Below are 22641 nucleotides of genomic sequence, written 5' to 3'. Positions count from 1 at the left end.
GGAGCCTATTAATGACAGAGAGGAACCCTCAGTGATAGTAAGTTTGCAGTGAATGAGATGCAGTTTTCAGCCTCAGTCAAACTAAGACTATACTTTCAGGGATCATTTCTATAGTTTCTGACTTGAGAAATGTGTTTCTAAAGTGTCTGGTCTCGCTAACCACGATGATGAGTTGTGATATTCCCTTCTGAGCATGACGCTGACACAGAATAATGATTCAGGTCATATGTTCTCTGTCATTGATGATTGTTCTTTGCTTCTTTGTGGAGCATTGATGAAGGGAATATGATCAGAGTGGTAGCAACACAAATGTTGAAGTTCAGTTCAGTTATCTTTTGCTGTCATCTGAAAGTAATTGCCATGATTGTTTTTTGAAATAGTTGTTCAAAGTTAGTAAAAGTTTAGCAAGGACTAAATCAATTAGTGTTTTGAAAGAAAACATTTTAGTCTATTTGTCAGTTAATAATTAAATATTAAAGTTGATCAGTGGCCAAATATCACATATTGCTGCTTTAATTGTTGAAAATAATCAAGCTGAAATAGGGTTATTACAGTAAGACTGTGTCTGTAAATCAAATTGAAGTGTAGGCTACATTTGAGTCTTCTTAAACAAGGTTTTCTCATGAGTCAAACACTGTGTTTATATGATCACCTCTGAAGCACGTGAACTCTAGTAATGATCCAAAAAACAGACCAACTGAAAGAAATGAAACAAAAATCTAATTTTACAGTATTATGAACATCTATTTGGACATGAACACATCTTTTCTTTTTCCAGTCAGAGAAAACTCGTCTTTTCAATTTCACATAGAGCCCTGTGATAGTCTGGTGTCCTGTCCAGGGTGTACCCTGCCTCTCGCCCTATGTCAGCTGGGATAGGCCCCAGCCCCCCCCCCGACCCTTAACAGGATAATCAGTTATGGAAAATGAATGAGTTATACTTCGTGGTCTTAGATTCACTCACCTGTCATCTGAAGCATGTAATGATGAGCTTCTGTACCTCTGAACCCTGAGTGAGAATCACTTTGCAGTGTATGAGATGCAGTTTTCACCCTCAGTCAAGCTAAGACTATACTTTCAGGGATCATTTCTATAGTTTCTGACTTGAGAAATGTGTTTCTAAAGTGTCTGGTCTCGCTAACCACGATGATGAGTTGTGATATTCCCTTCTGAGCATGAAGCTGACAGAGAATAATGATTCAGGTCATATGTTCTCTGTCATTGATGATTGTTCTTTGCTTCTCTGTGGAGTATTGATGAAGGGAATATGATCAGAGTGGCAGCAACAAATATGTTAAAGTTAAAATAAGTGTTTTAATGAAACATCTTCCTGTTAGTATGCACTTTAAAGACAAATGATTGTTTTTTCATGTTCTTTTTTAAAAGCTTGCCAAAGTTTAGTAAGGATACTAAATACTTCATTGATTAGTGGTTTGACACAGATGTAATCATGGCCTCTGTCACTGATGATTGTTCTTTACTTCCCTGTGTAGCACTGATGAAGGGAATATGATCAGAGTGGTAGCAGGAGCTTCTGTGAAGACCTTACACTACAGCCTAAACCTATTTGAAAGGGGTTTAAATAGGAATCTTTCTGTTTGACTGATAAATTAGCTGAAAGTTCTACAGGCCACCTTCAGGTCTTCTACAATTAGATGTTTTAATGTGAATTGATTTTGATCATCCGATCAAGGCTTCTCAAACTTTGTCTGGTGTTTTGCTGTACACCCATTGCATGTGATAACAGCACAGGTTATAAAAGTTCAGCATGCAGTGCATCTTCTTACAAAGTTAATGTCAAACTAGAGTGATGGTAAAAGTACATTTTGACATTTTTAATTTTCATAGCAGGAAAAAGCACAGGTGTCACTAATAACATTACTGATTGCTCTGTTCTATTCAAGTGTTGTAATAAGCTGTGACAGTATGACAGTAAGCCAGCATGAACAATATCAGAACCCTGAAACTGACACAGCTAAATGGAGTTCAGCCATAATTAATTTCATTGTTACACCTGTGTTTTTCCTACAGTGACATGTCAAAATGTCTACTGTGAAAACAGTGCATTGTTTGAAAGCCACTCCCTACATGTCCATGTGACAGTCACACAGGTGTTTCCACTTGACTAATCAGACCTCCTCCCAAGACTGTGTGGGCATGTACAGGCTGTGTTTCACTGACACCTGTAGATTAAAGTTTGTTCCACTTTACTCAGGTGTGGAGGTTGAAACGGTGGCAGAAGTCTAAAAGCAGCACCATCCTTCAGTCTCTGAATAAAGTGCTCAGTTGATCAACTACTGTTCACATGTCCTCATGTTTTATGAGTTTAGCGGTCTCCCATGATACCCAATACTGTCCTCACAGAAGAGGTCAAGTCTCTGTCACATAAATAAACCAGCACTCAGTATAATATCCTTCTAAGCTATGTTAACTGTTATTCTCAGTGCTATTAACTCTTTCACGCATTAATTATTACAACCTCAGCCAAGTGTTTTATTTTTCTTTAGGCATGAATAAAAACCTATGAAGTTCATTTTTTTTAAACATGTATTTTTTATGGAGCTTTTCACATGTCCGCTCGGGTGGACAGCATAGGTTTAGAAATAGAAGAAATATAAACCAATTAAGATTGATATATATCAGGAGAAACGATAAAAATATATTTTTAATGCTGTTAGTGTTCACATATTTTAACATATTCTAATACAGTTCAATGCCATGCAAAAGCATTGAACCTTGCTTCTGACTGTAATTTTTTCAACCAACATTTTCTTGCAAAAATAACACCAATATTGTCAAAATATTGTTTCTGTTACAAAAACTGTACATTACCTTCAACCAACATAAATCAATTAATTTACAGCCAAAAAAGTCACTGCAGATGAAGTTTATTTAAGAAAAACAAATTTGCAGTAATAATATTAATTGTAGTTGAAATAAAGCCAGCGATGCCTGATGTTCAGTTCAGTGAACAGATGATTAATTGTAATTATCTCACAACATAAAATTAATTCTTGGAAAATTTAACAACTGTGTTACTCCTCAGATGTTACTTGATGTTACCAGATTTTATTTACCTGCCAGGGTCTCCTATTATAGAAGGATTGGCAAGATATTTTTGACCTGCACATTTCTTGCTTTCCGTCGGCCATCTTGGTTTTGAAAGATTTGTGTTGCACTGACATCGCCTGGCCAGTGGGTGGCAGTATATGGCATGACGCACTAGGGTCTTCTGTGAAACCCATGCATGTACAAGAAACTGTCTTTTAAATAGCTGTCACTGCAGTGACCACAGTGTATGAAGGGGTTAATTTGCTACACTTGACATATCCCCTCAACTGTATGGGCCATCATTTTTCTGATCATCTCAAATTATTATCTGTTATAAATAGTTCACCTTTTCCTGAAAAATAAATGGAATGTAGTATGAGAGTTTCCTTAATACGCCCATAGGGAAAAAATAAACAAACAACAGCATGTACACTAGTAAATATAAAGGCAATATGAAGAATAATCATTTTTGACAGCCTCTGATTTGAATCGATATACAATATATTATAAATTTAAGGTGTATTAAATATAAATCACTTTTATTGTCTGGCTTTAAGGATGTTTTATCCATAGGTTTTATCATGAAGACAACAGAAAAACAGGAAGTTGCGCTTTACGTAGACTTGACGTCATACGTAAATAAGTTGCTCAAGCTTCTGCTTACTCGCAAGGTTGTCGTCTTCTCTCAGCTATAATTACCTCTCTCCTCATAATATTAATGGCACTGCTGAATTTACATACGAACTCTTGGAGATAAGACGGAATATACATTTTATTCTTCACACAAGGATATGCTATCTGACTTTGTAACGTAGACTAACTGTAAAAGTACAACCGGAGTCGTCAGTTAGTCAACCAGCTAACAGGGGTTAGCACCACATATCTGCACACCGTGTGCTTTTTACTCTCACTTTCTCTTCCATTTCGTCTTCGTCTCTTGTCGGCCTTTATATTCTGTCACCAACTTCAGTCCGTGGTGTCGCCAGGAGAGGATGAACTGGCTTTTCCCCCTGTCTAAAGGCTCCGGACCTCTCCCTCCTCTCAACAGCCTACAGCAACAAAGACAGCGGCAGATCGAGTCACTCAAAGCCGCTCACCCCAGGTAACGTGGACGGCTACCGGTCACAAAAACAGACCCTGGTGCTGCTGACTAGCTTTTAAAAAATATCAAACACAGAATATGGCCACCACTGTGTTTTCTGCCCACTTTTTTAAACGTTATTTAATGAAACATGTTAACTGTTGACACGCAGCTGATGTTTACTTAGCATAGCTAGCCACCTGGCTCACAGTAAATGTTTAGTCAGAGGAAGTATGCTAGGCTAACTAATATTATAGCTTATAGCCTCGTACCCATTTATCCCTGGGATTGTGTAAATGTGTTAAAGTGATACACAGGATTTTACGTGAACCCACAGCCACTACGTTGACATGCCCCAGTGTGGTCGTTGAGCGGCTAATGTTTGCTAATTTTTCCTCGTAGCTAACCAACATTAGCTGGATGTGATTCAGGGCGCTGTGTTAGCATGCTAGTTGATCAAGTCAACCGGTGACAGTTAGAGTTTCAGTCTATTTTTAGGGTTGATGACACGAGACGTAGCTGGCTGGCCCTGTCCTGTGATCATTCCGGTGTTTACCACGCCAGTGTGTCACGCATGGAGTTTTAGGAGGAGCTAGCTAATTAGATGTGGAGATTAAAGTATTAGTAGCCTTTGTTTACTAAGGAGCTCTGTCTCAGTGACAATTAGTTTTGTCTTTCTTCTTAGACAGTCAGCATAAACAGACTGTTCTCACAGTTCATCTCTTGTCAGCAAGATGCGTTAAATCATAGGAATCTCCCTCTTGATGTTAAGTATGTGTGTGACAAATAAATGGGATTACACAGTGTCTGTGAAGGATCCATGCGTTTCATATGGATGTGGAGTTCATTGGCTGGTGGCATGAAGGCTAATGTGCTGTGGTGAATACTGTTAGTCACATGGCGATGATGTGAAGGAATAAATGGATGGGAGAAGATAATTCATACACTGTAAAGACTGAACGGAGTGGAGGGTAAGACCAAACATGTAGCTCTCTTTTGTTGGGCTGAATGTTGTCAGGTTTAAAAGTCTGGTATTAATTCTGGGAAATATGCAACTGAGCAAAACTAAAAAGTGATGGCTGCTGTAAACAATAAAGCAATACAGTTATTGCATACAGTAATGGTAGGTGGCTGTCACTGGTGGAACATAACCATGCGTTGGTAATGCAGAGAGACAAATTAATACTGGGATCAGCATTACAATTCATTTCCTGTCAGACTTTGTTTTCCTAAGAAGTAGAGTCATCGGGTGAGTATAGGCATTAAAGGGCTCTCTTTATGAATCTGTCTCACTCTACAAACCAGCAGGATGTTCATAAACACTGATGGAAGACGCACAATAAGTTATTTAAATGTTCTGATCATGACTCCAGATGCAAGATTGCTGATTATGTGTTTGTGTTTCCCAACAGCCTCGCTGAGATCCAGAAAGATGTGGAATACAGAATACCATTCACAGTCAACAACTCCACTATTAGTGTTAATATGTAAGTACATCTTTGCACATATAGTCAGACCTGGCAACCCTAGCACTCCATATATTAACAAGGCAGTTAAAGAAGAAAGACAAGACAAGAAAAGCAGGAAAGGTCACTTAGCAATCAGAGCAACCTGTCTCATTTGCTTTAGTCCCCACACCATGAACCAGTAAGTCTTTGTATGCTCCTGGGAGCTGTCAGTAAAAAACCTTTCCCACATTATTTCTACTGGTGCTTCCAATTTTAAGAACATGGGGCTGGTCTGCATGGGGACAAATGTACATTACACTACCATAATGCCTTATTACAACATTGATATATCACATACTTTAGAAGCTGTTATACATCAGGTTAATGTGATTCCTGAAGGTTGCATTTCTTCTCCTCCTCTAGCCTGCTGCCTCCTCAGTTCCCCCAGGAGAAGCCGGTGGTTAGTGTCTACCCCCCTGTTGGTCATCACTTAGTCGACAGCAATAATGGCACCATGATCACTAGCCCCCTCATCACTAATGTAAGTGGTTGTCTAGGCTTTCTTGTCTAGGTTTCCTGAGGTGCTTCCAGGAATATTGAAAGAGTTCAATAAGGTCAACTGGTTCGGTTTTTCCAGATCTGCTATATAAAACATTCATGAAAGCCACCATTTGCCAATTTGTGAGCTGAGTGGATGGCAATGGTGAATGCTAATGCGCACAGACAGACAACAGATGTCTATTTTGTCTCTTCTGCTGTACTCTCTTCTGACTGTTGACACTTGTGACAATATCTCTCTTGCTATGCGTTTACACCATCGTTAACAACAACCTTATTTCATAGCTCTATGTTAATAGAAACCCAGCACAGCATGTTAATTAAAACACAGCACAGGGACAGTATCACTGTGGCAGCAGTATGTTGGAATGAAAGGAAAGGTCGTAACTCATAGCTGTATCCAAATTATGTCAGTCTCACATTTGACTAAAACTGAAACTGAAATCAGTGAGTCAAAGTAAGACAGTTTCCTCAGCTGAACAGGAGATCTTTACAAGATTCAAGCACACGTGAGAAGTAAAGAAAAAACTGTGTACTCTCTCAGCACAGAGCCTGTCCTCTCACTGCGTCCTCAGACCGTATGCTGTTATTGACCAGGGAAAAAAGTCAGTACATAAAAAATAGTTTGTTCTTGTCATCTCTTGCATTCATGATTCTGTCATCTTGCAAGTTTCTGATCATCTTATGTCTGTAGAGCACTGGGTTGAACGCTGGACATCTGAGCCACTATCTCTCATTTCTGTAAACACAACCAGGATAAGGCCTTATTCATGTTGGAACAAGGAGCAAGTTGTTTACACATACAAATACATCACAGCATACTAAAATATTTGATTATTACTGAGATATTAGTGTGCATAAAACCATATAATATGCTAACCATAGTTCAAAACAGAGATAGGGGTAGAAATCTGATTATATACCAGCTGCATGTAAACATTTTTTTCCAGCCTTCTCCTTTTTGCTTGTTCATGCTTTGGTTGTGTAATGTTATCCTCACTTTTCCTTTAAGTACTCTCCTTGTTGTGTGTGTTGAAGTTTGGGATGCATTCAGATCTGGGTAAGGTCATCCAGAGTCTGCTGGACGAGTTCTGGAAGAGTCCTCCTGCCTTGATGTCCAGTGGCGCTGCTGGCTTTCCATAGTGAGTTTCCTCTTACATTCATGGTCTCTCAGTACTTTCTTGTTACACTTCATAACAACTGAATGTTCAGGTGTTCTGCCATCTGGGTCCTATTAAAATATTTTTGCCATCCTACTTTTATTGGGGCAGTGCAGGAAGGAAGTAGCTCTGAAAAGCAGTTGGAAATTATAATGGGAATTTGGGGCAATGCTGTGTAACTTTGACACGTATAAAACTTGTTTCTTGAAACATGTATGAGGCATTTATGCCTTTGCCTGTATAACCACCTCAGAAAAGTTCTGTCTAGTAGTTTCCTCGTGTACCAGGTTCCTTCCAATGAAGCTGGTAAATAAAATAACCACCAAACTAATAAAGTAAACCCCAGCTTTTACAAGGGTTTTGTTTATTTGTTTGTTTTTTGCTAGGAATTTTCCTATAAATACATTTGTTATGTTTGTTATGCTTTAGGAAAATAATTTTACTTCCTCCTGTGTTTCCCTAGCAGTATGTACAAGCCGTCAGGCATGGCTCCTTACCCCACTCAGGCTTACCACTATGGTCCTCGCCATGTGGGCCCCAGTCACACACCACCTCCCGGTCCAGGCCCAGCTCCAGCCCCCATGCCTCACCCAGGGGTCGATAGTACCCATGGGCCCCCTCGAGCTCCAGCCCCATATGGACTGATCTCTGACCTGCCGCTGCCTGTTCCTACTGGAGACTCCCAGGTACACAGATAATGGATAATGTACACAAGTGGGTTGATAACATCTGTTCTAAACACACTCACAGACACACAGAGGATAATGATATGAGCTGTAAGTTTTTATAAAGTGAAGTAAATATATACGTGAAGTGTTGCTTTGTAAATGGCTTGTGATGAATTAACACAGAGGAGCTTTCTTCAGCTCCCGTGCCTTGAAAAACAAATGTCAAGCAAAGCACTGACAGTAACGAAAGCATCAGGTTCATCAGCCTATATAAAAATTACAAGGGCACTCGGAGAGCACAGACAGCTGCCAAGGCATAACAACCTATCTCACAACGTTATACTGAATCCGTCCTGGGATTTGAATCAGCTCCAGAATTTAATGGAATTTTTCTTGGCCCATGTTACACCCTACCCCCAAGGTAATTTTTGTCAAATTCTGCTGACAAACAAACTGAATCAAAAGCATGACCTCCTTGGCAGAGGTAATGAATGCTAAAAGCAAGGGGAGGAACAACAACATCTCAAACATTGACACTCTGGCCTCCTAAGATTTACCAAGCAAAGCTTAATGATAAAGATAAATTAAAGATATATTTTGTGTCAACACTGACATAAAATCATTGAAGAATGTGACTTGCTCATACTACTGCTTTCTGTTTCAGGCTGGACTGAATGGACACATGTACAAGATGCCTGAGATCCCCGAGTCCTTTCCTGAACTCTGTGACTTGAAGTAAAGTATCCCAAAATATTGTCAACCTAAACATCTTTTATATTTTCTGAAGTGACCATTGTTAAAGCGGGTTATAATGTGTGTGTTTTTTTACCCATAATTAATGTCTTTGTTCTCTTGTTCTTTCAATTACTGCTGCACATCTACCTACGTCTACAACCACACCCTAGTCTGACCCAGCTGTCGGACATGTCTGAAAACGAGGATGTGTTACTGGAGTTCTTCGTGAGTTTGCCACAATTGAAACAAGTCACCAGTGATAAAGAAGAGCTGGTCACCAGTATAGTGGACATGGCTAGTAAGTTCCCCTTTTGCTGCTGGACTGAAGGTCTTGTTGGTCAGTCATGAAGGAGAAGTTTCAGTTTAGTTGAGCATTACAAAGATGTTTTCATCTCTGTTTGTCATTAACAGAGAAGAATCTTCAGATGGAGCCACAGCTGGAAGGAAAAAGACAAGAAATGCTTTACAAGGTCAGATTTTACATCCAATCTCTTCTGCTCTGTCTCAAACAGACTGACACAAGAAACCCATTCATGCTTTTGTCTAGCAGCTTATAATGTGTGTTTGTGTCTGCCTGCAGTACGAACAGTTGACTCAGATGAAGTCGGCCTTTGAAACAAGGATGCAGAGACAGCATGAACTCAGTGAGGTAAGCGGCTACACTCGTCACACTGTGGTTTGACTGATAATAGGTTCTGAGTGCAGATTCATCTTTTTGGATAAAAGCTGCTCATGTTTTCAGTTGAACTGTGACCATTTTGATGAGTCAAAGCTGAACATTTGGGCTGTTCCCATAATTGTAGGACCCAAAAAAGGAATTATAAGTCTCTTTAATTTAAGCAAAGCATGATTGAATGGCCTGAGTCAACCAGAACAGTCAAGATTTAACAGCACACAAAGAAACAGCTGCATATAAACTTCAGTACAGGGCGCCTAGTATTTCGGTAGGAAGAGCAGGTGTCCCATGTACATAGGCAGTGACCTTACCACAGTGGTTGTGGGTTCGATTCCAGCCCCAGCCCTTTGCTGCATGTCATCCTCTCTCTCTCCCCCCTTTCATGCTTAAGAATCTGTCCTGTCAAATAAAAAATCCTAATACGTCAATACAGACTTAACTAGCAGTCACATTTCGACATCTGTCTGTGTTACACATAAGATCTCGTGTTGTGAGGATCCTCTTTTTGTCAAGGCCCTGACACACCAAGCCACCCGTCAGCTGTTGGTCATTGTCAGGCCGTCGGTGTGTGTCTACCGTTGGCACTAGTATGTTGATATGGCATCAGAGGCAGTGTGTTGTTTATGTGCTAACTGGCTGACTAGCATCAAGATGCTAGGCTAACTAGCATCTTGAATCCTTCCTGTCTGTCTTCTGGTTTCCCTTTTATAATGACAAAGACAGACTACTGTCACCTGCTGGTATGGAGAGTTACCTCCTCTCTTGCAGGCGCAGAATATACTTTGGAGTTAGCCATTGGCTGCAGTATTTGCAGTGTTTTCAGATGCAACTTTTTGGCTGAGACAAAAGGAAAGACATCTAAGACCACATTGTTTTTACCTTGTCAGATAAAAGAAACTAAAAAAGGAAATATTGAAGAGTTCAGAGAAACCCAAACATTCTTGAACATGTCTTGAAACACTCAACTGAACATTTATCTTTATGTTTCTTACTTAAGTCTTGTCATCTCTTTTCCCCCACTAGAGTTGCAGTCTTAGTACGCTACAGGCTCGGTTAAAAGTTGCAGCCCACCAGGCTGAGGAAGAATCGGAGGAAACAGCTGAAAACTTCCTGGAGGGACGCACAGACATAGATGAATTTCTTACCAGCTTCATGGAGAAGAGAACGGTGAGAAGCCAGAAGTGCAGTATTTGTGTAGAAACAATCATGACATATTACCTTTTGGGGGTCAAATGCGTTAAATAACATTTTAAGAAGAAAGGCACATTGACTGTTTTTTTTTTTTTAATTCTTCCACAGCTTTGCCACAGCAGAAGGGCCAAAGAGGAAAAGTTGCAACAGTCCATCAACACACATGGACAGTTTCCTACCAGTCACTAGAACACAAGGTACAACACACACATATGAACAGATTACAAGTGTAATTACTGAATAAAAACCCATACTACTGTAACATCCAGACATCTGTTGTCTCTTTGTGGAGGGAAACTAATGATTCTCAGCCGATAGTTTCACAACAGGCAGCCCTTGTGGTTCCTCCATTTTTGTCAGGGAACACCGATGTGTTGTCATCATCTCATCATTCTCCGTCTTACGTCTTACATTTGGTCCTCAGGTTTGGTGTTTTCTCAGCCAACTGCTGCCAACTAAATGGATAAAGACATTTGATGGGACGAAAAGCACACTGAGTCAACAATGGGCACTTTGGAGAAATAGGAAGACGGTGATAGCAGTGGCGGGCTAAAAAATAAATAAATAAATAAAAAAAGCCCACTGTGCTCAGATGTGGGCTAAAAATACTGTTGAAGTTGGATTTGTTAAAGCAAGATGGAGAAGCTGTCGAGTCACCACAAGAGGCCAAAGCTGGGAGAATGAGTGACACATGCCTCGCTTTTCCAACCACATCACTAAGGATTGATGACATCGGGGGTAATTTCTGTTGCACACGCTGTTTGTCCAGTTTTGACTAGTCAGTGATGAAAGATAGTTTTTTGTTTCTTTCCTGAATTTATGTCACATTTCTCAGTAAGAGCAACATCTGCACCTGAGTGGTTAGTGATGTGAACACATTCGGAAGAAAGTACAAAATTGTTTAGGACAGGACTCCCAATCTTACTTTTTTACATGCGGTGAGCAAGTAAATGTCACTATAAAATAATTGTTAAAATGCTAATGTTGGTGTCTGTACTCCCCATCTCTGAGATCAAAGTCCAGTCCTTGCTTTATTATCACAGAGAGGTCCTGTTGGACAGACAGGAGAATAACCTTTGCACTGCAAATCTACTGTTTACACTTGGTTAGTTGTTCTAGACATTTTACATGAAACTCAGCAGCGGCAGTATCACTTCAACAAGTGAAGATAATCTGTCCAAGGTATTTCTGATTTGTAATATAACTAAATAAATTTGGGATTCTCCAACAAAAAGAAGCAAGGACGAGGCAGTGCTGTCAGCATAGCTTAAAATTAAACTGCATATAGTTGTTGGGTTTTCCCTTTCAGTAATGTCTTGAACACAGCCTCGCTATCAGCGTGTTTACACAGTCAATAATAAATCGATTAAACTTTCCAAGGCAACACTCTGATTCTCACAATGTTGTCAACACCATAACCATATTATCTGCTGTGCCTCAGAATCAATGGCAACATTATCCAAATAACAAGCGTGGTTACTGGTCTGTTATTTTTTAATTGCAGTATTAGGTTTGTGTGGGTAGTAGTAATATGTTTCCTGGAGGTTAACACAAACCATTTCAGACATTGATCAGTTTACGTTATGTTAACTGAAGTTGGCGGGAAATTATAGTACAGTAAACCATAACGACGGTTTAATCACACCATTATCTTCATTCTGTACATTTTTTTTACATGAATCGAGTTATTTGTGTACATGTAAACATGCTGATCCCGATGAGCACCACAATGATAACCCAGCTATTTTCAGACACCTTTTTTCAACTTGAAATTTGTGGTGAAGAGCCTGAGAAGATTTGGGATAATGTTGAGGAATATTAGGTTAAATGCTGCAGTAAAACTCGAGGACATTGGATACTGTATTTAAATAATGTTAATAATAGGCTATATTGTAATCAAAGACTCAGACACCTTGTATTATATGTTCTTATTTAATTTGTTAGAGTAATAAAGCATTTAGAATAAGTCTTGTTTGCGTCTTTTGCTGTTCGAAAGGCACTCTGGTCATGTTAGGCACCACTGAACCATTGACTAGGATCAAAATACAAACGGGTCTAACACTGGATGCATTGTCTTCATTGAGTTCAGCAGTATAAATATTCCATACATGCTCACTCAGTCCTCCCACTTCCTTGTTTATCTCATAACAAGCAAGATACTATGAATACTTACACTTAACTATAGCACAGTATTATCGCTTGTCATTAGTCAGTGTATTACATAAAGTAGATGTCAGTCAGCACGCTTCCAGTTTGGAGAAGCAAGCTGGAGTCTGACTTGGAAGCTAAGCAATGTACTGCTGTGGATAGGGGTCAGCAGCAACACGTATTTTAGGCACGTGCCACATATCACTTTAAGCGTAACAGCTTCAGTTCCCCATCTATGCTCTTGTCAAAGCCACCAGACTCCATTGACAGAAATAGTCATTTTAGCTTGCTGAAAACAGAAGCTGCTGGTCTACTGTGGCCTCCTTAAGTCATTTTGTGTTATTGTGTGACTTTTGTAAATCCAAACTAACCCTTAAAAATGCCAACGTCACATTGTAACACACACAAAAAGATAACTGATTGAGGCAGCAGTAGGCCAGCAGCTCCAGTGTTAAGCAGTGTTAAATTGCTGTTTTTCTCAATTGAGTCTGGCTTTGAAAAGAGCGCTATAAACGCTTTATTTTTAGTGTTGTAAATCACTGTCTAACATTGATGTAAAGCAGTGAAAATACTCCCAATATAGCATACAAATAATCTGATACTGACCATTCCACAGCAGTAGATTGTCCAGCTTCCATGTCAAACTCAAGCCTGTTTCTTTAAACTGGAGGCGTGCCGACTGACATCCAATGTTTGGAATATACTGTCTATGCATAAGTACCCCATACAGCCCCCCTTAACAGTCTGAACTATCCTTGTTTCTCATTGTATGCGACAAAATATTCCTGCTGCATAATAGCAGCAATGTGTCCCATGGTGACATCTACATAGGCTATAATTTGTTATAGTGTCATAAAAGGCCTTAATGTCCGGTTATATTGTTATTATGCCTGATGGAAGGTGATACCAAAAAGTAATATTAAGGAATATATTTCTTTGAACATTGAAAAGCAATCATTACAGTGGTATTATAGTTGTCTTCATCAGCATTTTATTATCTACTGTGAGTCTCTGCTGTGTTAAATCTACTGAATACACAGCTGTGTCAGGTGACAGGAGCTGCAGAGGCACACAGGGCTGCTGGGAAAATACTCACACTCAGCTGGTTTTATTGTGTATGGAAAATTAGGCAAATATAATAGCAGCCACAAAGCCTGGACTCTTGACCTGACCAAACAAACAACTGGGGGCTAAACATTGCTGTTGCAGGCTAGTTGTAGTATTTTAAAACGGACCTGGTGTGTGTCACAGATCACAGCATTTCTATGTGTCTATCAGATACTGTATTTGTCCTGATTACTAATTACACGCAGCTGTGACTGGGCAAATTCACTGTAACCTGTGTCAGAGACATTAAGATTGTCAACACTCCTCATCTACATCTATTCATCCTTTGTTGCTTCCATTAACGAATTGAAAATTAGTGTTTTTATGCAAATTATGTTTTCGTATTTTCATCTATATGTTGTCTATTAATGTAAAGTACTTTGATTTGAGTCCTGTATAAATAAAACTGCCATTTTCCAGAGTAGGTTGGAGCGCTGTGACTGAAGCAGCAAATATGATAATTATCAGGATGTGGAGTTTACATTGGCATGAATATAAGCATGGGTGAAATTACACTTACTCTCCGGAGCTGCAGGTGGCGGTAATGCACCACACATGCAAATTACCGGAAGTCTGTAAGAAGGCGAAGAAGAAGAAGCAGGAGACAACACAGGAGGCGCGCTTTGCATAAGGGAAACTAGCAGGTAAACTTGTTCACGACTTATTCTGACTTTAAAAGTTTATTCCTGCTAAATATTCAATATTTGAGCTGCTGTAAGGCTAACCCGCTAACAACCCTTGTCAACCGTTAACCGACAAAATCTCCGCATCGGCACAACAGGTTAGCAAACAGTTAACGGTAACGGTTAGCTTAACTTCAGGATGTTGAAACACTTACATTTAGCTTTTGTATGAACGTTAGCAAGCTAGGGTGACGTACCAATACAGCTAATTGCTGAAAAAAAATACTTATTGCTGTTTACAGTCTTAGGAAGTGTTATAAGATATATCAAGCTGATACGAAGTTACAAACCATCGCAGATTTGCAACTCAGTACTTTTAAGTACAGTACTTTTTTTTAAATTGTCTTAATTGTAATAATTATGACTGTGGTTAATCATTTTCTGTTATAATTGATGCCTTAAGCTAACTGAAACCTGTGACCCATTGGATTAGTTTTTCTTTTTGTTTTTATATCTGTCACTAAAATGGTGACTCCTTGATGGAGATGTTCGTTGTCTCTTTGTATTGGATAACCATGTGATTGTTGGGTTTAAAAGTACTTTAATAACCATTTCTCCAATATATTCTAATTTCAAGACTGTATACCTGTTGTGTGTGTCTAGATCAGTCCAGAGACATGTCACGCCAGATGGGAGACAGCCATCGACGGTTCCTACAGACCATGATGGCCAATGGCATTGTTGATGAACAAGGGGCAAAGGCACTCTATCAATATTGTTGTGAAACACACAACAGTGAGTCACTTTATATCTGTAAAACCTGTTACTGACCCAGAATAAGTCAGGAGTTCACCTCTGTATCAGGACATGGGATTTATAGCAGATCCTTGGATGACAAGAAATGAATTATGCCTCTAAACAAAAGTCCTTTGTCTATATTTTGATCATTTTCAAGTTTGAAGTTTAACTCAGTGTATCCATTGCCTTTTACATGGACATTTTTCATTTCTCATTCATATTACATTTAATAAATTAAAAGGAAGATTAGGTGTGTTATAGGTAAAACTGGCCTACCTCAGATAAAAACTGGTTTTCGGCAGGTTTGTGTTGTGCAGCACAAAATCAGTATAACAGTATGTAAACTTAATAAACACTAATTATTGGGGATATGTAAGTTTTTGGGCAAATAATTAGCCTCATAATTGATTTTTGAATTGTTCAGTTAGACAGAAATTAAAATTTTCATAATACAGGACTTTAAACCATTAGTTGAAAAGCATAGGAAATAAAAATCACAGGCAGTGAATTTGGGCAAATTCTCAAACAGAAGTAATGTTTCTGTCCTATATTTATACATGGAGCCAAAATTTTCTAGGATTTGCCAAGTTGTTGGGTTTACTGGTTTTTAGCAGGACAGGTAAACTGTGACAGTCCCTCCATTATTGAACTGTGTCACAACATTCTTTGAGGAAACAGGAACAGTGATCATATGAGACATATCCTGTTCACACTACGAGCAGCACAGCAAAAGCCCAACAGGCTTCATTATCGCTAAGTCACTGTGGAAGTGTTGCTCAAGCGCTTGTTAGAGTTGCACTTAAGTCTTCTTGATATCAGCAAACTTGGGGCAAACTTTCTTTGTCTTTTTTACAGCACAGCACATCCCTGACAAACTGGATGATTTCATCGATACCATCAACTCAAAGCTGCAGCCCATGTTCATGCAGATTAGAAAAGGGATGTCTGAAGACAGCGGTCACCAGTATTACGCCTTGGTTAGTGGGAAACTTATAATGGTGTTTCAGATGTTGCTACATTATTCGACCAGTTAAATGACTGATAAAGTAATTAAGATTATTAGATCTAAAAACAAATGTCAAAGTCTGTCACTTTTAAGCTCACCATTTTTTGACAAGGAGCTGCTGTAATTTGGCTGTTGGATCTGTTTGACAACCACATTATGTTGTGATCATTCATCAATAATGGTTGCTCACTTAATCAGGGTTAAGGTCCACTGACTCAAAATAGTTAATCAGTTTGAGTAGTTGCTCAGTAGGGTGTGAAAGATGTATGAAATTTGAAAATACTTGGCAATTAATGAAAAGATTTATACACCTGTAATGTCCGAAGAAAGCTGTTTGCATTAAAAGTATGTTTAACCATTAGGAGGCATTGTTAATCCCTGTTTTACTTTAATCCTGTGCAGGTGAACATGGCTGAGACTGATGTCACCAGGATGTCGTCAGATTATGCTGACAATGAGTTGGAGCTGTTCAGGAAAACTGTGAGTTAAATTCACCAAGAAAATCTTGCATATCAATATTTTTCCATACACTTTCATCCAAAGCCACCTTCAGCACAGTTGCTATCTGTATTTTAAAAGGTGGGGCTATAATGTAAATGAAACCTGAAAAATCAGCTGATTGTTAAACATACTTCTTGCACTATACTGCTGTTTGCACTGTTTGACCTGAAAAAATACATACCCATGTACATTGTAATGGAAACCAATACAACAGTCTTGTACTAAAGATGACCTCTGTAGTAGTATATGTCTTATATCACCTCACCATTGAACAGTTAAATTAAACAAAATCAATCTTCCACCACCCAAAGTATAACTCCACTGAAATAAGGAAAAGTAGCAAGCAGACAGAGCTGAGTAACACTTTGTTCAGTGAATCTTTTGTTTGTACAACCAAATCACTTTATTCATTCCTGTTATTCAGTTTTCAATATCCAATGTTAGCACAGGGGAAACTGTCCAGATGTTTTGGCTGTGCCTTTGTCATTTTGTGATGACTAAGCCATGCAGTTCTGCTTCAGATGGACCTGATCGTGGGCTCTGAGGATGGCAAGGCCTCCTCTACTGATATTCTGAACAGTGCCGACACCCTGACCACCAAAAAGCTGAAGAAGAGCGAGACAGAGCACCTGTTGACCCGACTCGTGCATGACAAGTGGCTCAATGAGGTAAAACAGTGTCTCCATCAGGATGTCAAATCAAATTTAGCGAGGACAAAGTCACAGGATGAATGTGTAGATGAGGCCAGACTGCTGAAATAAACCTACCTGCCACAAACTATCATCACTACAACACATAAATTGATTGACCATGTTTTGTTGTGCATCGACTCTGCACGCTCTTTGGTGGAATGTGACGTATAACCACCAATGATTGTATCGCAGCTCTGTGATTGATCCTCATAGTCCACCACAGTGCTTGAGCAAATGTACTTAGTTAAATTCCACCACCGTAAACACAACCTGCTCCTTTCTCTGTGTCCATTTTCATCTCCTTTGAAGTCTATTTTTTATAGTTTTTAACCACTTGTTGCTTCCTCTTTGTTGCTTTATTTAGTGTGTAACTGATTTCTCCTCATTGATGCAGAAACGGGGTGAATACACTTTGTCCACCAGATGTATCATAGAGATGGAGCCATACATGCGTGCAATGTATCAGGACCAGGTCAAAGTGTGCCACATCTGTCACAACTTCGCTTTCCAGGTAAATTTATCTTCCGTTTCTCTTATAGGTATAAATGCATCAGCTCTGAAAAATAGCTGAATGTAATTGATTAGAATTAGTTTGGACTGGAGCTTGAGATGGATTGGCAGTTAGGTGCGGCGTCTGCAGTGATGCGAGCACTGCACCGGACTGAGCTGGAAGGCGAAGCTTTTGATTCACTGGTCTATCTATGTCCCAACCCTCTCATATGGTCATGAGTTTTGGGTTGTGACCGAAAGAATGAGATTGCGAATACAAGTGGCTGAAATTAGTTTCCTCCGTGGGGTGGCTGGGCTCAGCCCTAGAGATAGGGTAAGGAGCTCGGAGTAGAGCGGCTGTTCCTTCGTATCAAAAGGGGTCAGTTTAGGTGGTTCAGTCATCTGATCAGGATGCTTCCTGGGCGCCTCCCATTAGAGGTGTTCTGGGCACGTCCCACTAGTGGGAGGCCCCAGGGTAGACCCAGGACACGCTGGAGGGATTACATATCTCATCTGGCCTGGGAACACCTTTGGGTCCCCCAGGAGGAGCTGGAAAGCTTTGCTGGGGAGAGGGCTTTGCTCAGCCTGCTGCTCCTGTGACCCAGCCCTGGTTAAGCGAGTGGAAATGGATGGATAGGTCTGTCATTTCAAATCTCCCAGTACTGCTTTCAGCACTCATTCCATTAAAGCCATGATGCAAGAGAGATAGCTTGGGTTTTTTGAAGTGGGGCTGAATGAGATACTTATCTACATTTAGTGTATGACATACAGTAAATGGCAGTCGGCACACTCGAACTAACCCAAACTACCCCTTTCAGGTAGAAATGCTATTCCATACTGGTGACAACTATTTTTTATTTGAAAGCAGCCTTCTTTAGTTACATGATTATATTCACAGCTGTTACAAAATATTATTGTAAATGAGCAATTTTGTCATTTAAAAGCAGTGGCATAACATGTATCTCTTATTTTGTTTAAATGTGACTCTAAAAGCCTGATATCAGGCGCTCTAATCAAATAAATCACATAATTGTACCATTTAAAGCTGTCAATCTGAGGAACAAACACAATTGTGATTATAGTGTAAGAAGCAAATCACCTCAGAAGTCACACAGATGTGCTCTTGAGTAACTACATAAATATGAATGACCAAGAATTCCCTTTTTTTATTAATGTGATTTGAGTAGTATCTGCACTACAGATACAGGACACACTGAGATTAATGTTGGTGATGTGTCTTGGTGCTTTTTATTTCTCTGTCATTTTCAGATTTGTTCAGTTTTTACTTCATGTGTCAGGCTGAATTGTTTTTCACCTTGCGTTGACATTACAGTCGTCATTTTTGCGTTAGTTCAGCTAATGTGTAACAAACCTGATCTTTACAAAATGAGTTTTCTCATGTATTAATCTGATCTGATTTTTTTTTTTGTTGTTGTTTTTTCAGTGTCAAATTTGTGAGAATTCTTTATGTGGCATTAAGATACACAACCCATGTGTGGCCAGATACTTTAAAGGAAAAGCAGAGCCGCGGTGTCCAGCTTGTGATGACTTTTGGCCACATGAAATCCCTGGTATTTATTGTTTATTAATAAAAACTGTTTACACACTTATTAGACCTACAATAATTACATAGATGCATATTTTTAAAGTCCTACATACATTTCCTACATATACTTTAAAGAAAGTGGCTCCCTCCAGATCTATTCCCACAATGTTCTTTCTTTTCAAAAATCAGATTTTGTTCTATTTTGATTTTTGGAAAATAATCATACATTTGCAATTGTGTGGTACAACATGCTGTTCGACTGTTTTTATTGTCTAAATTATTAATATTAGATGACTGCATGAAAAAGAACTTCAAAATATTCTGGCCTCCTGTCTCTTTATTTTATTTTATTTGACCTTTTAAAACCACATAGTATATTAGTCTTACTTTATGTGTTAATAAATAGAATAAAAATGAACAGATGTATGACTGTCAAGTGACTAGAACAAGAAAATACTCTCTGCTTATATGTTTCAAATATTTTTACTGTTCATTACAGAAGTCAGACGGCCCCGTTCTCAGTCCAGAAGATGAGGACTTCAGCATCAATTTTTCTTGTTTGTTTGTTAAAATTTTTTCAACATGATTTTGTACTACACCAGACTGTTAATATAAAAATTAAAGTTATTTTTACAAAAATAAATGTTATTTGTTTGTTTAAATATTTATTTACAGTCACCATCAGAAAGAAAACCCAATGCATTCTTATTTTGTGCTAATTTGGTACACAATATATCTGCATCTGTTTGTTTCCATCATTTGATGTTTCATTGCAGTCATTTTCCCTTCACATTGTTCACTCCTATGTGCTATTTTAGGATTGGTTATTAAGAACATAATAAAGCTTCTCAAATGTTATGTAAAGACACTTTTCTTTTATCATCCATTTTAACTCTCTCTCAAACCAGGTTCTTGATCTGACAGAAATCAGACCTTATAATTACAACAGCATTAAAGGTTTTACCAAACCAGGGGAGACACAAATATCATGAGGCCTGCTGTTAAACATTTATTCTCATTAAGTAGATGTAGTATTTACACAAGTTTTGCATTGCTGCTGAATCTTTACATGTATAATTCACACATTACCTTGATAATCCTGTCTAAATGAAGTTGCTATGATAATGATGAAAAACATTTCCCCCCAACTGAATATACTTTCACATTTTCTTTCCCCTAAATTCTTGAAACAGTCTGAAATAGGTAACTGTGTACAGTCAGAGCTAGAGTCATGCTTTATGTCTGCAAAATCCAACCACCTTGATAATAATAACAGTTTTAGTCTCTGTTGCTGAATCCCAAATTATGTCTTGTATTATCTTCTGGTTACAATGTTTGTCACTTGTGCCATAACAATGCTGTGACTGAAGCATAAGCCAAGCTGAAGCCACCTAAGGAAAGTTCACCTGTTGGGAGCCCATCACGTTCAGTCTGTTAAGGTCCACATAGGCTCATATTGAAAGGTATACAACATGCTGTATTAGATAGATAGACTTTATCTAATGGCTTTATGTAAAATTTAAACATGTCTAGTACAACTATACCAGGTCTGCAACTAACAACTATTTTAATTGTAAAATAGTCTTCTGATTACTTTCTGGTTTAATGAAATCATAGTTTGATCTATAAAGTATCAGAAAATAGCAAAACATGCCCCTTACATTGCTCATTTCCTAAAGCCACAGCAATAAATTCAAATCCCCTTTCTCATTTGACAAACTGTCCAAAACCCAGAGATATTCAGTGCTATAATGTAAGAAAGAAAAGCAGAAAATTGTCACACTTAGGAGCCTGAAAAGATCAATTGTTAGGCATTATTACATGATAAATAATGACTTTAACAATTGATTATGTTGCATTTGTGTTGTTTACATACACACATCAACAGCAGTTTAATTTTTGCAACATGCCAGGTGATACAGGTCATGAGAAAAGGGTGTTGTGACTTTACAGTATATTAGCCTGAGAGGAGCCCTGCTCAAGTATCTTCAGGGTGACAATGAACCTGATAGCTTTTCTAAACCACGGATAGAAAAAAGCATATATGATTGGGTTCAAACAAGAATTAAAAAACAACAGCCAGGACACAATGGCCCAAGATGAAGCATCATTTGAGATGTCCTGTCCTGCGAGGGAGGGATAGTAATACGGACAGAAACTCATCAGAAACACCAGTATGACAATACCCAGAGTCCTGGCTGCTTTTCTCTCCGACTTCTTTGCAGTGACTGGAACTTTTCTGGCTGCAGCAGCTGTAATGTGAGACTGCATGGCACGAGCCTGAGACACTGCCACAATAAACACTCTTATGTACAGAATGAGGATGATTGAGCAGGGGCCGATGAATGTGAACACAAGGTCGACAGTTCCGGAGATATAGTTAATGACCACCATACACTCCCCATAGCAGGAGTTGTATCTGTCAGGCTGCCTGAGATGGTCCTTTAAAATCAAGCCATTGTAGAGAAATGAGCAGGCCCAGCACAGACACACAGACACCTCAATTCTGCTGCGAGTGATTTTGTTTGGGTACTGCAGAGGAAAACAAATAGCTACAAAGCGATCGATGGATATGAGCACCATGTTCCCCACAGACGCTGAGGTGAGAGTGAGTAACAGAGCTCCTCTCCCTCCAGGCTGTCCATCATCCAGCACTGTGGAAAGGTGACGACCTGAACCTGCTGAGCTCAAGCACCTCTCTGATCGTACAAGACATAGTGCAGCTCACTTATCTCTNTACAAAGCGATCGATGGATATGAGCACCATGTTCCCCACAGACGCTGAGGTGAGAGTGAAGCCTATGATGTAAGACAGAGCACACATGACATCGCCCAACAACCAGCAGGTTTCTATGAATCGCACGGTTTCCACCGGCATCACCACAACCCCAACGAGGAGGTCTGAGACAGCCAGGGAGAGCAGGAGCAGGTTGGTGGGGGTGTGAAGCTGTCTGAAGTGTGAGATGGAGATAATAACCATAAGGTTGAGAGCTACAGTGAGCACAGTGATGGAGGAGAAAAGCGTGTAGAGGAGGATGGCCTCAAAGCGAGGACGCATTAAACCCCTGCAGGACACGTTCAGGAGCAGAGGGTAACAGAGCTCCTCTCCCTCCAGGCTGTCCATCATCCAGCACTGTGGAGAGGTGACGACCTGAACCTGCTG

General features: G+C 39.3%; 3 protein-coding genes and 2 non-coding genes across 7 annotated transcripts; 4 read left to right on the top strand and 1 right to left on the bottom strand.

Annotated features, from left to right (window-relative positions):
- Positions 1 to 83: 83 nt before the first annotated feature.
- LOC126391065 (small nucleolar RNA U3) lies at positions 84 to 299 on the top strand. Its single transcript, XR_007570013.1, has one exon. It is a non-coding gene; the product is annotated as a small nucleolar RNA U3 (small nucleolar RNA).
- A 766-nt stretch (positions 300 to 1065) lies between these two features.
- LOC126391066 (small nucleolar RNA U3) lies at positions 1066 to 1281 on the top strand. The gene has a single exon (XR_007570014.1). It is a non-coding gene; the product is annotated as a small nucleolar RNA U3 (small nucleolar RNA).
- Positions 1282 to 3676: 2395 nt separating this feature from the next.
- vps37a (VPS37A subunit of ESCRT-I) lies at positions 3677 to 12534 on the top strand. Of its 2 annotated transcripts, none has more exons than XM_050044459.1 (12): positions 3677 to 4153; positions 5545 to 5619; positions 6004 to 6121; positions 7177 to 7280; positions 7765 to 7984; positions 8631 to 8701; positions 8872 to 8999; positions 9113 to 9171; positions 9282 to 9350; positions 10401 to 10544; positions 10677 to 10765; positions 10993 to 12534. In XM_050044459.1, exons 1-11 carry the CDS (start codon positions 4044 to 4046, stop codon positions 10755 to 10757), a joined length of 1179 nt encoding a protein of 392 aa, XP_049900416.1. In that variant the 5' UTR covers positions 3677 to 4043; the 3' UTR covers positions 10758 to 10765; positions 10993 to 12534. The 2 variants fall into 2 exon arrangements, with proteins under 2 accessions (XP_049900416.1, XP_049900414.1); XM_050044457.1 differs by having other exon boundaries at positions 7762 to 7984.
- A 1829-nt stretch (positions 12535 to 14363) lies between these two features.
- nsmce1 (NSE1 homolog, SMC5-SMC6 complex component) lies at positions 14364 to 20336 on the top strand. Of its 2 annotated transcripts, none has more exons than XM_050044460.1 (8): positions 14364 to 14467; positions 15110 to 15241; positions 16100 to 16221; positions 16653 to 16730; positions 17273 to 17419; positions 17838 to 17954; positions 19377 to 19503; positions 19978 to 20336. In XM_050044460.1, the coding sequence occupies exons 2-8, from the start codon at positions 15124 to 15126 to the stop codon at positions 20010 to 20012; spliced, it is 744 nt and encodes a 247-aa protein (XP_049900417.1). In that variant the 5' UTR covers positions 14364 to 14467; positions 15110 to 15123; the 3' UTR covers positions 20013 to 20336. The 2 variants fall into 2 exon arrangements, with proteins under 2 accessions (XP_049900417.1, XP_049900418.1); XM_050044461.1 differs by having other exon boundaries at positions 14465 to 14604.
- A 1089-nt stretch (positions 20337 to 21425) lies between these two features.
- LOC126390849 (trace amine-associated receptor 13c-like) lies at positions 21426 to 22602 on the bottom strand. Its single transcript, XM_050045333.1, has 2 exons — positions 22246 to 22602; positions 21426 to 22061 (listed from the first exon to the last, which is right to left on the bottom strand). Exons 1-2 carry the CDS (start codon positions 22600 to 22602, stop codon positions 21426 to 21428), a joined length of 993 nt encoding a protein of 330 aa, XP_049901290.1.
- Positions 22603 to 22641: the final 39 nt, after the last annotated feature.

The sequence above is a fragment of the Epinephelus moara genome, chromosome 5, assembly GCF_006386435.1.
Source record: "Epinephelus moara isolate mb chromosome 5, YSFRI_EMoa_1.0, whole genome shotgun sequence".
Classification (NCBI taxonomy): Eukaryota; Metazoa; Chordata; class Actinopteri; order Perciformes; family Serranidae; genus Epinephelus; species Epinephelus moara.
The sequence above is the reverse complement of the archived record's forward strand: the minus strand, read 5'-3'. Positions and strand labels throughout refer to the sequence as shown.

What these genes read in the sequence shown, in the direction of transcription:
- nsmce1 (XM_050044460.1), top strand. Translation starts at nt 15,124, where the DNA reads ATGTCACGCCAGATGGGAGACAGCCATCGACGGTTCCTACAGACCATG. An exon ending in TTGTTGTGAAACACACAACA is followed by an intron (nt 15,242 to 16,099) that starts GTGAGTCACTTT and finishes TCTTTTTTACAG; the next exon opens with CACAGCACATCCCTGACAAA. An exon ending in ATGACAAGTGGCTCAATGAG is followed by an intron (nt 17,420 to 17,837) that starts GTAAAACAGTGT and finishes TCATTGATGCAG; the next exon opens with AAACGGGGTGAATACACTTT.
- LOC126390849 (XM_050045333.1), bottom strand. Translation starts at nt 22,602, where the DNA reads ATGGACAGCCTGGAGGGAGAGGAGCTCTGTTACCCTCTGCTCCTGAAC. An exon ending in CCTCAGCGTCTGTGGGGAAC is followed by an intron (nt 22,062 to 22,245) that starts ATGGTGCTCATA and finishes TCTGTGGGGAAC; the next exon opens with ATGGTGCTCATATCCATCGA.
- vps37a (XM_050044457.1), top strand. Translation starts at nt 4,044, where the DNA reads ATGAACTGGCTTTTCCCCCTGTCTAAAGGCTCCGGACCTCTCCCTCCT. An exon ending in CCTGAACTCTGTGACTTGAA is followed by an intron (nt 8,702 to 8,871) that starts GTAAAGTATCCC and finishes ACCACACCCTAG; the next exon opens with TCTGACCCAGCTGTCGGACA. An exon ending in CAGTATAGTGGACATGGCTA is followed by an intron (nt 9,000 to 9,112) that starts GTAAGTTCCCCT and finishes TGTCATTAACAG; the next exon opens with AGAAGAATCTTCAGATGGAG.